The sequence below is a fragment of the Pongo pygmaeus genome, chromosome 23 (assembly GCF_028885625.2).
Source record: "Pongo pygmaeus isolate AG05252 chromosome 23, NHGRI_mPonPyg2-v2.0_pri, whole genome shotgun sequence".
Taxonomy (NCBI): domain Eukaryota; kingdom Metazoa; phylum Chordata; class Mammalia; order Primates; family Hominidae; genus Pongo; species Pongo pygmaeus.
In genome coordinates this window covers 55714911-55727773 of record NC_085931.1, presented here as the reverse complement: position 1 = coordinate 55727773, position 12863 = coordinate 55714911, and the positions used below count along the sequence as shown (strand labels likewise).

General features: G+C 61.9%; 1 protein-coding gene across 6 annotated transcripts in view; it reads right to left on the bottom strand.

The window, feature by feature from the left end:
* Window positions 1-1034: 1034 nt before the first annotated feature.
* PRR5 (proline rich 5) overlaps window positions 1035-12863 on the bottom strand; it is a 69983-nt gene continuing 58154 nt past the window's right edge. For 3 of the 6 annotated variants that reach the window (XM_054469728.2, XM_054469729.2, XM_054469727.2), the window contains 6 exons: window positions 11963-12020; window positions 9087-9245; window positions 6670-6761; window positions 6085-6225; window positions 3568-3703; window positions 1035-1943 (listed from right to left, as the gene is read on the bottom strand). In XM_054469728.2, coding sequence (XP_054325703.2) covers window positions 1468-1943; window positions 3568-3703; window positions 6085-6225; window positions 6670-6761; window positions 9087-9245; window positions 11963-12020 — 1062 coding nt within the window. In that variant the 3' untranslated portion in view covers window positions 1035-1467. The remainder of the gene's footprint in view (window positions 1944-3567; window positions 3704-6084; window positions 6226-6669; window positions 6762-9086; window positions 9246-11962; window positions 12021-12863) is intronic. The other 3 variants (XM_054469731.2, XM_054469732.2, XM_054469730.2) reach the window with 1 other exon arrangement.

Below are 12863 nucleotides of genomic sequence, written 5' to 3'. Positions count from 1 at the left end.
CTGCCCCCACCCCTACACCCTCCTACCCTGAGCTGAAGCAGGGGTGCCAGGTCTGCTTCTCCCACCAGAGAGGGAAACTCCTCCATCCAGAAGGCTCTGCCGAGAGACAGCCTGGGCCAGCTCCGGCCATGACTCAGGAGTCAGGTGATGTCCTCCTGCTGCTCACGCCTGGCTCACACCCACCCGCTCCCTCCAATCACACCTGGTTCCCCTGCCCTGGGCCTGTCCTTCATTTGCTCAGCACTCCTTCCCCACCTCGAGAAAACGCCATGAGAGGCGAGCGCGTGGAAGGCTGCGGGGGTGGCAGATCAGCAGGTGAACGGGGTGTGGAAAGGTGCCCACTGTTAGAGACCCCCCCCACCCCTCCCCATGGAGGCCACGCTGACCCGATGCTTTAAAAGGGCAGGGGTGGCCAGGGAAGCTTGCCCCAGGCTCAGCTCCTGCCCTGAAAGTTGGGGTGCCCGTGGTGCTGGGCTGGCCTTTGGCTCTCAGTAACATTCGGGCCCCACTGACAGAGGGACAAAGAGCCCTGCCTGCTGCAGCTGATGGGGTATCCTTACCACCTGAGGGCTTGGGGAAAATCTGTCTGGGGATAGTGAGGCTGCAGGGGAGGTCAGAGCAGGTGTTAGCTTGTCCTTCCCAGGCCAGATGGCCTTCAGCAGGTCACCCCCACCCCCTAGGCCACCTGGGCGCTTCTGTAGCACGGGAGGAGCTGGCAGATCCCGCCCCCACCCCTCCTTCCCTCCTTCAAAGGCTTGTGATTCCATCCCTACTAAGGCCAGGGGCAAAGTCAGGGCCAGACTCCTGTGTGGCAGGGCCAGCCCCACTCCCTAGCATCCCAGCCCTTCCTTCCACAACCTCCTGGTCCTCCCATCAGGGACAGGGACGGTGGAGCAGAAGGAAGGCCTGGACAACAGGCACAGGTCTGCCCCCTCCACGCAGACCCTGGGAACCTGTGCTCCCTAGAAGGGAGCGAAGGCCTGAGGGTGAGCACCCCGAAGGGGCGTCCCCAGGGCAGGCACAGCAGACATGAGCCAGGTTGACAGGTTTTATTCCACCCCCTTCCATCCCCATGGCAACCCCAGGCAGGAGGAGACAGGTGTGCTGGAGTCTGGTCACTCTGGGGCCCGGAGTGGGCAGAGCCCACCAGGTTCACATTCCCTGTGGGCAGGTGTGGACACCAGAGGGCTGGGGCAGGAGGAGCATGGGAGTGAGCGGCTGACCCCTGTCCCTGACCCGGGCCCTAGGTAACGCCGACTCAGATGCCTGAAACAGACCTGGGCTGAGCAAGGAAGGCTGATGGTATTTCCAGCCAAGACAGAAATACAAAGTGACCGAGGCCAGTGACAAGGCCGACAAGGCTGGCGGGATGGGACACAGTAAAAAAGTCTCACTCACACACACGCCACATGGACACCCCCGCACACGGGGACATGTCAGTAAAAACTCAAGGCCAGCTGTGAGGCCTCACACGACACTCTGCCGGCCCCCAGAGCCCTCCAAGTCGGACATGCCAGAACTCCGGCCCCGGCCAAAGTCAATGAAAATCCCTTCAGAATCCGAGTCCACGGACTCCAGGATCTGGTCCACCAGGTTCTCCGGGCTGGAGCGGGGCAGGGAGCTGTGGGTGGGATCCAAGCCCTGCTCAGGGGGCTGGGTCGTGGGGTACAGTCTGCTGGGACAGGGCCCCGAGTGGGGCGCCGGGGAGGACCTGAAGGTCCCAGTGGGGCCCTGGCCAGGCGGCTCAGAGAAGCCCTGAGGCTCGGGGCAGGACGTCATCTCCGACACAGAGTGTCTGCGGATGCTGGTGCCGCCGGCCGCAGCGCCCTCCGCCTCGTGCTCCTGCACGGGGTTCAGCAGAGGCGTGTTGTAGCTCTTGGAGCGCACCACGGGGTTCTTGGCCAGCACGTCCCCCGAGCGGGAGCGGCGGAGGAGGCGCTTTTCTGGGGAGAGACATGGGCACTGTCACACCAGAGGCCACCTGTGTCCCCGCCCACCTTGGCACCTGCTGCTCGCTGCACACTGGGTCCCTGTGCAGGGGCAGCTGCGGAGAAGGCCCGACCCATGCCGATCCCTGGCCCAGCTCAGCAGGTCCCGCCGCCACAAGCCCTGACACTAGCTCAGGTTCCAGTCTCTCTTCTCCAGCCTAGGCCCAGCCTGGTCACACGGACCTCAAGTCAAATGCCTGGGTTTGAACCTGCACCCTGCCAGTGACCTGTGTTTGATCCTAGGTAAGTTACCTAACCGCCCGTGCCTCAGTTTCCCCACTTGTGGAAGTGTATGGACTTTGGCACCTGCTGGATGCCTGTACTTTCCTAGGCAGGCGCAGCCCCTGCCCCACTGGAGCTGGTGCCCAACGGGATGGGGGGAGGACCAAGAAGCCCACAGAGGCGAGCCATGGGGCCAGGTTGTGGGGCTGTGATGGGGGCAGATGGGGACAGGCCCTCCATGTAAGGTCAAGGCAGGGATTCCATCCTGGGGATGCGGGGAGCCTGCGGCCAGGCAGTTGTAAATGGGCCTCGCTGGCCGCTGCGTGGAGAGTAATAGACTGTGGGGGCCGAGAGTAGACGTGGGGACCCAGGGAGGAGGCCCGTAGGGTCATCTGGGCGGGAGGCAGTGGCACTGGTGGCCAAGGCTGGTGGGGGGGCAGGGTTCAGGCTCCCATTCAGGACCCTGCAGTCCCAAGAGTGGCCACCAGATGGCAGGCGACACACACGAGCGGCTCAGGGGCCTTTCCCGGACCAGAAGATGGGGGTCCCATTAGGCAGGGACTGGGGTCCTGCCATCCAGGGCTACACCAAGCCTGGGTGGCTCAAAAGTTCTCCAGCAGCCAGGGCACTGCCTGGGCTGAGACACACCAGTGAGCAGGTTTTACACCAGCAGGTGGGGACGGGGAGCCCCTCTGGATGAGGAGGGCATAGTCCCAAGTGGGCCTTGCCCCAGCTCTGTCCTCTCTGCCTGGGATGCTCCCAGCCTCCAGCTAATGGTGGGTCGTGGAGGGGACTCACTGGTCGGCCTCCCCCACTGGAGGGGAAGGACATGGGCTCGGGCTGGTGCACAGCAGGTACTCAAGAGACATTGCTGAAGGAATCCAGAGGCCCTCGGTCAAGAGAGCAACGTGGCCAGCTGAGCTGGACGCGCCCGGCAGTCCCGGGATGCTGCCCACAGGGCTCAGCCTGCCCACCCCCAGGCCGAGTCCCTCCCAGCCCGGGTCCCCTCACTGAGCCAGGAGTCCTCAGGCTTCGCGAAGCATTTGCATGTTCCGAGCACTCCGCCTGGCCCACTTCTGACTTTCAAGACAGCACATGAACGTGGCCTCCTGGGGAACACAGAGGCCTGGTGGAGCTCTCCAGGGTGTTGCCACATCACCGCTCACGGTGTGTGCCCACCGTCACGGATCCCCATGTCCAGGCCAGCACATGGCAGGCTGGGGGCTGCTGCCCGGCTGAGAACCAGTTTGGAGCCAGATCCTGGTTCCGTCGTGGGGCCTCGGCTTGCCCATCTGTTCACAACGGATGTGGCCCGTGGTCACCCCTGCCCCAGCCCAAGGCCCAGGCGGACCCCTACCCAGGATGCAGGAATGGGTGAAGGGCCCCTCGCTGGACTGGAGGCCATAGGTGCCCAGGTATGGCGACACCACCTTCTGGACCAGCGTCTCCAGGCGCAGGTAGTCCTCGGTCACGCCCCTGGACTCATGTACCCCCTGCAGGAGAGTGGAGTAGGGGGTAGGGGGGTCACGCACCCGAGCTTGGTGGCCCCAGGCTCTCAACCATATGTCCCACCCACCAGACAGCCTGTCCTCTGCCTCCCGCCACCCCATGCCCACAGGCTCTCCGTCCCCATGGCAGGGCCCACGGTGGCCTCCCAGCCCCTCTCAGAGTATGTGGCCTGAGTCACTCTGCTGCTCACGGCAGCGTCGTGACCTGGGAGACCCTGGTGTGCCCTGGAAAAAGGCCCTGTGGCCAGATGAGATGGGTGTTCTGCACCTTCCACCCCTCGGAGGGGCCCTGTACTCAAGAGTCCTAGAGGCTTTGGACAGTCTCTCCAGAGACACTGGCTGACCCCACGCAGGGAGGGCCAAGCTGCTCACCTGGGGCTCCCTGCCCCATGGGGCCAGGTGGAGTCCCCATCCATCAGGCACCTCCTCACAAGCCCCACTCTCTTCTTCTCATCACTGGCTCAGGCCACCTCCCCTCATCCAGAGCTCTGAATGGCTCACCGCTACCTCCAGGTGTATTTGAGCCAATGCCTGGGAGATGAGGCTGCTCACCCAGCTGTGCCCTGAGCTGGGACAAAAGCTCTGTGACCTCAGCACCCAGCAAAGAGGGCTGGGAGAAAGCTGACTTATAACGAGTGCTTGCAGTCTTTAAATAAGTGAATGAATGAGTTAATGAATGAAGACAGCAGGCCTCAAGGGGCGGTCAGGGGGTTCAGGGACAAGATACACGGAGGTAGAATTCTTTTTTTTTGAGACAGAGTTTCGCTCTGTCACCAGGCTGGAGTGCAGTGGTGCGATCTTGGCTCACTGCAACCTCCGCCTCCCAGGTTCAAGCGATTCTCCTGCCTCAGCCTCCCGAGTAGCTGGGACTACAGGCATGCATCACCATGCCCAGGTAATTTTTGTATTTTTAGTAGAGACGGGGTTTCGCCATGTTGGCCAGGATGGTCTCAATCTCCTAACCTTGTGATCTGCCCGCCTTGGCCTCCCAAAGTGCTGGGATTGCAGGCGTGAGTGACCACGCCCGGCCACACCCAGGTAGAACTGTAAGTGACAATCCAGCCAGCCAGAGGCAAGGACTAACCCAGGACTCTTGGGATGGCTGTGGGAGGCCACTCCAGGCAGGGAGGGAGGCATGGTCCAGGCCACGTCCCTGGGGGTGAGCAAAGTCGCCTGAACTCCCGGCGTTTCGGGGCTGGTGCAGGCTCCTATGTCCTGGCCTGTGTCCTAACAAAGAGTGGGTGGGACTCCACAGGTGCCCTCAGTAAGGTCACCCACACTAATGCAGGGGACCCCACGTGTCTCTGGAATTGTCTGCCCGTAGGAGCAGTGACTTGGTTGTGAATGACCAAGTCCTCACCTGTCCTGTCAGGGAGGAGGCCTCCCTCTGTTCGAGACCGGGAAGCTGAAGCTGAGACGGCAAAGTCCCTCAAGGGTCCCCGCTTCAACCCAGCCAGGCCTGACCTAAAATCTCTCAACTCCCACCCAGGGCAGCCCCCGCCCTGCACAGCTCCACAATGGCCACCCCTTCCTTGCTCTGGTTTCCCTGTGAGGGTCCCGAGTGTCTCCACAGACCCTAATTTTAAAAGATCTTCACGGGATTCAGAATGATAAAGAGGGCTTGCACCTGTGAGAGCCGGGGTGCGGCTGGGCTCCTGCCCTTGTTAGCTCACAGCAAGCAGGACTTGGGTCCCCTACCTGTAAAATGGGGTGGCCGGCAGTGACTGTATGGTCCTGCGACAGTGCGATGAGCCGGCCAACTGCAAAGTGTGGTGCCTGGGAAAGGCAGTGTGCAGAAATCGCCGGCTTGCGCCACTGGGGGCCCCACTCCTTTCTGGGGCAGGCACCCTCTCCCCACCTGCTGTGAGGGGGGCTAACAGCTCTCAGAGTGTCTTCCCCAGAGCTGACCCACTGATGAAAGCCCTCTGGGCAGAAATGACTGGGCCACTGTGTGTGTGTGTGTGTGCATGTGCGCATGTATGTGTGTAGTGTGTATGTGCATATGCACGTGTGGTGTGTATGCGCGCATGTATGTGTGTAGTGTGCATGCACGCATGTATGTGTGTAGTGTGTATGTGCATGTGCATGCGTGTGTTGGGGGTGGGCACAGCCCCAGGCTGGCCGACACAGGGTGTAAAGGCCCAGCCCTGTGCCCAGGAGGAACAGGTCTGCAGCTTGAGCTCTCCTGAACCCACAGCTCCGACTGGCTGCTCCCCGGTCCCTGGCCCTGAAAGGCTTCTCCTCTGATCGGGCCCTTCCTTAAGTCTCCTGCCCCTAAATCCTCATCTCATGCTCTGCCTATGGGGACCTGAGCCCAATTACTGCCCCACGGTCCCCATGCCCGACCCTGTGCCCACTGTGCCCACCTGCAGCACCAGCAGCATCTGCACGATGGCAGGGGGCACGCGGGCGTGGGCCCGGGCCAGCGCATCCTCTAGCTTCACACTGAGGGTGATGGCGTTCCGGAAGTGCAGCAGGGCCAGCTGGCGCACCGATGGCTCCTTGCCCTGTGGATGGAAGGCACCCCACCCCACTGGCTGTGGTCACATGCGTCCTCATCTCCCCTCTCCCGGCCCTGGGACCCCACAGGGGGAAGAGACCTGCCGACCCTCAGGCCCCTCCACCCCGTTCTCCTCAGATGACCTCATCCCAAGGATAGAGGGCCCCTTCAGTTTCCTCTGGCAGTGAAAGGGTTACTGTCACAGAGCCCCTACTCTGTGCCTCGCTGCTGGGGGATTCACAGGGAGGGAGGCGTCCAGATCTGCAGCTTGGAGGGGTGGAAACAGGCTCTGAGCAACTCAGGTAGCCCAAGGAGAGCAGCACAGAGCAGAGCAGCACAGAGCAGAGCAGGTATGTGCGTCCCCGAGCCTGGCAGCCCCCATCTGTAGAGTGAGGCCAGGCTGGGCATGGCAGGGGCACTGGGCTTCCCTCCCCAGGGCTGGGCTGCCCACCTGCACTGGGTAGAAGATGGCCTGCAGCATGGGTAGCACGTCACTGAAGAAGAAGTCCCAGGTCTCTGCCAGTGAGTCCAGCAGCTTCTGTCCTGTGGGCATGGGGGCCGTCACCACTGGGCCTGACTGGCTCTGGCAGACACCTCCACTCACCCAGGATGGGTGGTCGGAGGATGCGGGAGTGGAGGGCCTGGGCTCAGGCCCCTGGTGGCACCTGCCCAAGGTTGACGTCCAGCTCCACAGCTCAGCTATTCTATGGCCCTGGGCCCACTGCTTAACCTCAGTCTTCCATTTATAAAATGTGGCAGTAAAGGGATCGGCCTCCCAGAGCTGAGGGCATGAAATGAGACTAAGGCACAGGGAACTTGGCTCAGGGTCTGCTCCTAGCAGATAGATGACAGCTGCCAATTCCCAGGCCTTTGTCACATACCAGACCCACACAAGTGAGAGCCACACAGGTATACACCTAGCACAGGTGAGACGTTCACAGGTGAGACCCCTACATGTATGCCTGACACAGGTGAGACCTGCACGGGCACACCCGGCACAGGTGAGACCCGCACGGGCACAGCCGGCACAGGTGAGACCCGCACGGGCACAGCCGGCACAGGTGAGACCCGCACGGGCACACCCGGCACAGGTGAGACCCGCACGGGCACACCTGGCACAGGTGAGACCCGCATGGGTACACCTGGCACAGGTGAGACCTACACAGGTGAGACCCACACAGGTACGCCTGGCACAGCAGTTTCAACTCACATCCTAGTCTCATCAGATCCTCCTAACAACCCAGCTAAGCAGTTGATTTCACCTATCCACCGACCTCCTCCCTCCTTCCCCCACACTATGTGCCCCTCCAACAAACACTCACAGAACACCTACTCTGTGCTAGCCCTGATGCTGGGCACTGGGGACCCAGCTGAGCCCCAAACAGTCGCCCATCCATCACATGGCAGGGAAGTGGGACACTGAGCAGGATCATAAGGGCAGTGGCCAGGGGTGATCGACCCCCATCAAGCAGACAGACGCTGAGCCTCCAAGGAAAGGGTGCACCACGGTCAGTGACCCAGAGGACCCAGGGCCAGGCCAGCTCGGCCTGTGGTCAGGTCTGGGAATCCACAGAGACCACTTCCAATAGCAGCACCACGTCCAAAGGAGAAGAGGGTGCAGAGGGTCAGGCAGGGAGGGCCTCCTGGAGGAGGAGCGATCCAAGCTGGCTATAGGAGCTGGGCTTGCCAGACTTAGTGGTATGGGGACACATCTTGACAGGTGAGTCTCTGAAGCAGATATGTAGGTAGCAGACATCGGGACCAGCTCTGCAGGATTTCTGCTGGCCTTGGGAGGAACGGTGCCATGCACCGGGTGAGTGACCTTTGTGGGATGGGGACAGACGCCCAAGCTGGCTCTGGGCTCCAGCGGGAGAGGCAACGTGCAGAACCCTTGGCCTTTCTGCCTGGACTGAGCAGAGCTGGGATGAGGGCTGCTGGGTCCAGGGATGCACAGTCCAAGGACGTGTCCCCAAGGCCTCTGCTGTCCCCTGGAAGCCAGACGAGCAACTGGCGAGAGAGATCTTGGTGTGGGCGCCTCTGAGTGAAGAAGGAAGCGTTGCCGGCTGTCTCTCAGGCTGCACCCCCGGCCAGAACTGCTTTGAGGTTTCCATGGGAATGCGGAGGCTCAACAGGGACCTTTGCCTTTTTCTCACTCTCTGGGCCCTGCCCCCACTCCCAGAAGCCCCCAAGTTCATGTAGGTTCGAGGGCACTAGGAGTGGGACCCGGCCAGGGGCAGCCCCAGGGGCCGGGGGTGAGCTGGACTGGGCCCCATCTTTGGCTCCCGGCCTGGTGGCCAGCCCTCTGCCCTCCCGGGTAGCCCACACCTGGCTCTGAGGGCGACGGGGGCCAGCAGGAATGCCCCGGACGGGCGGATGCTCACCACCCCGCCAAACTGTGCCCACACACAAAGTCCCTTCAGTTCCCCTCCGCCGCGGTAGGAAGAAAGGCAGCTCAGTTCCCGGGCCGGCCGGGGGGTGGCTCTGGGCACCGGCCAGGCCCGCGTTCTGCTCAGCGCAGGCTGTTCTCCAGCCCACGGGGCGGAAATGCTGCGGAAAGCAGATGTTGTAAAACAGAATCCAGGCCCCAGCTGGAGTCACACGGTGACAAGAGGCCAGGAAGGGCAGCCTCATGGCTGTTGGGGCTCTCTGCTGGGGACTGTCCTGTGGGGATCCCTCTGTGGGGCAGTAGGGTTAGTCGGAGGCAGGCATGGGGCGACCCCAGGAAGTAGTTCCTCCAGGCGGACTCAGTGGCATCCTCTATGAAAGGGGCGTGATACACGTCCCCACGTGGGCAGGTCGAAAGCTGAGATGAAACAGCACTGGGCGTTTGCTGCCGGCAGGACGGGGCCGGGTGCGTGCGCGCCGTACCTTGGCTCCAGCCTGGCAGTACCAGGGGCTGATGCAGGCGAGTGGCCCCGCAGTAGCCTTGGCTCCACGCTGGCTCCCACTCTGGGGTTCTCACTGTGGGCGCAGGCTGGTGTCCGTCTTTTCTTTCTTTATCCGAGTGCTGAGGGCCCTGTGCAGGCCCTGGAAACGAACAACCCTGTTTCAGCCCGTTGGGAGACCCAGGAACAGTGAGGAGCATGGGGCAGTGACAAAAGCCACGCGCTGGGTGGACCAGGTCAAAGATGTCTGGCGCGGGGACGGCCGAGGCACAGGCACGGAGGCAAGCGTGTAAGGCAGCACAGCTGGGTCACATGACCCACATTGGGTTTGGATTCCCTGGTGGATGAGCGACGGCGGATCCCAGGGCCCGGCAGAGGACCAGGAGCTCCCGCCCAGAGTTCCCAAGTTTCTGGCTTCCAAGGAGTTGCCTGGCTGCAGCTGGAGCCGATTCCCTTAAGCTGCACACAGAGGCCATCAAACCACAACCCTGGCCGCGGTCCAGCCTTCCTCCCCTTTCTAGGGAGGCAGCCCTCCACCTCAAGGCTGCTCCTCCAGGCTCTCAGCTTCCAGGACCGGCTCTGCCCAGGGGCTGAAGCCCAAGGCCTCCCTGGAGGCTGAGAAGGGGCAGGGGGCAAGGTCCTAGGGCTTCCCCACGGGGGACCATCACTCACCTCTGGTAGAGGCTCTGTAGGGACAGCTGCAAGGAGCAGGCTCAAAGTGAAGAGCTCCCAGTGGAACCCAAGCAGGGGTGGGAAGCAGGAAGGGGGAGGCCCCTGAGGCCACCCATCAAGATGTGGAGGTGGCTATGTCCCCACTGCATGGGGCCGAAAGGGACCAGATGTTCCCCTGAACAGACCATACTTTGAGGCCCTACTCAAGGGCCACTGCATCCATGCAGCCCTCTCTGACTGCTAAGGTGGAATGAACCCTTCCTTCCCCAGGACGCTCCTTCACAATGACATTCATCACACTCAACTGTCACCCTCTGGTCCGTGTCTGTGTCCCCAATTGGGCTGTGAGTCCCTGCAGGGCAGGGCCGGGGTCTCCTCCATCTCTGGGCCCCCAGAGGTCACCTGGGCCTGACATGCAGAGAACACTCAAGTGGACAGAGCCTGTTCAACCCCACATTGCTAAGATGGGGGTGCTGAGGCTGGAGAGGAAACCCTGTGTCTGCAGCTATGTGGGAACTGGAGGCCAGGGCCTCAGACTCCCAGCCTAGAGCCCAGTGCCTGTCCCTGAGGCCTGGGGAGGCCAGGCAGGGCTGGCGAGGTGGAAGGGGATGCTGGGCCCCCAGGTGGGGCCTCCCAGGGCTGCCCTCTGCCCCTTCTGCTAGGCAGGCACCCCTGCTGGGAGGCCTGGCAGACCTGGCTGCGCCGGGCAGAGCTCCACTCAAGCCACACAAAACTCACTTCTCTGAGAGCCCCGGCTCCCCTGGGCCAGATCTGGTGGGAGGCACAGGCACTGCCAGAATGTGCTGCGTCAAGCGAGGAGCGTGGGCAGGCATCTTCCTCAGGTGCCAAATGCGCACAGCTCTGTCCTGCCAGCCTAGATGCTGCCTCCTCCAGGAAGCCTTCCCAGAACCCCCATGTCTCCCCTACGGTCTGATGGTTTTCATAGCCTCTCTTTGTGTTCCTGTTTTGGCTGGCCCCACCCAACACGTTCAGTGGACATGAGGAAGGACCATGACATGCAGCTCCAAGGTCCCCTGGAACATGCCAGGCCTCTGGGCCTGTGTCCTCCTCTGTGGAGTGGGCTAATAGCTCTTTTTCCCAGGGTCAGAGGGAGGCCTGGAGGAGGAGCCTGGGGCAGCAGAGTGAAGAGTATGGGTTTGGGAGCCGGTGGCCTGCTTGGCACCCTGGCCTTGCCACGGAGCAGCTGTGTGGCCTGGGCAGGACACCGTGCCTCACTTTCCCCATTTGTTCAGTGCTAACAATGGTGGCTTCTTCACAGGGTTGTGGAAATCAAATGAGTTAGTAGATGTGAAACACTCGGGGCAGTCTAGCAGGCAGGGACGCACACACCCGGTGCCCAGTGCACAGGTGCTCAACACATGAGCACAGTGCAGGCCCAATCCCAGCACAGGGCCGGGCACTCAGCACAGCCCGAGCAAAGCAGCATCCGTGGGAACTGAGTGGCCCCCCTCACCTGACCCCGCTCCCAGGGCAGCTTGCTCCCGCAAGGAGGCGCACACTGCTGCTGCTGCCCGAGGCTCTCGGCCATGGGAAGCCCAACCTGCACAGTGAGGCTGACGGGGACCTCAGGGCCTTGAGAAGGGCAAAGGGTGTGTGCCCTAAAGTCAGGCAGACCTGGGTTTGAGTCCCACCCCCACCCCTGATGTAGCCTTGGGCAAATCGCTTATTATCACTGTGCTCTCCCACTGTGCTCTCCCACTCAGGAACAATAACCTGAAGGTCCCAGTGGGTGGTTGTGAGCCTCGACAGAGAAAATTCAGCTGAGTCCCCCATCCTGTCCCCTCCTCTGTGAGTACTGGCGACCTCAGCCCTAACCCACTTCTCCTCTGACCCCCAAAGACCGGGACAGGGGCTCTCCCAAGCTGCGGGGACAGAACTCACTAGGGCCAGAAAGCCTCGTGGGCAGGGAGGGGAAGCAGGGGGCTTTTCCCTGAAGACTCGTAGCCCTCCTGGGCTCCAGCAAGTTCGGGGGGCAGACCCTCTCCCAGAGTCCCCTCTGGGTAAGGATCTCGGCCCTGCTGCCCTAAGGCTATACGTGTTCCTTCCAAGCCCTCTGGACCAGAGGGCCACACCTAACCCACAGGCCCCCGGCGCGAGGCCCAGCAGTCCAGCAGCCAGCCAGCACCCAGCATGGCCCAGAGCAGCCACCAAGGGGCCCACACTCACCCTCGTAGAAGCGAATCTTGTCCCGAAGGATCACCATGCCTTTTGTTAGCAGCTGGTTCTGAAGGTAAACACAGAGGGGCTGTCACCGCTCTTGTGGATGCTCTGGGGTGTCCTGGCCATCCCTTGGGATGGCCCCCGAGAGTCCATCCACCAGTGAGCAGCCGAGGCTTAAAGGGGTCCCACAGTCCACCTGCTGCAGGGCCTGAGCATCAGTTCACCCAGAGGGGCAACTGACCCAATCCCGGGTCGTCACGAGACAGGAGGTGGTTACACGGACATCCCGAGAGATGGGCAGGGCCTAGAGCCCCTTGCACTGGGCTCAGCTGGGCAGGCAGATGCCTGGCACGTCCCACAGTGAAGAAAGGACTTTGCAGCAAGAGGTGGCTCTGATGACCAAAGGCCGGGCCTGTCAGCTGCCATCCCACCTCAGGGACCCTGCATGCACTGCCTGGGGTGGCTCGGCTGAGAACCACGCTGGGTGGTCTCAGCAACCCAAGCAGCCGCCAACGAAAGCATGGACCACAAAAGGCGGCCCATCCACACAAAGAAATGAAGCACTGGCTTGTGCTCCAACGAGAAAGAATCTGATGCTAACAGAAAGAGTCCAGACAAAAGTCCACACGCCGTGTGATGCCACCGATATGAAATGTACAGAATCGGCTGGGCGCGGTGGCTCACACGCCTGTAATCCCAGCACTTTGGGAGACTGAGGTGGGCAGGTCACCTGAGGTCAGGAGTTCGAGACCAGCCTGACCAACACGGAGAAACCCCGTCTCTACTAAAAATACAAAATTAGCCAGGCGTGGTGGCGCATGCCTGTAATCCCAGCTACTAGGGAGGCTGAGGCAGGAAAATCGCTTGAACCCGGGAGGTGGAGGTTGCGGTGAGCCGAGATCATGCC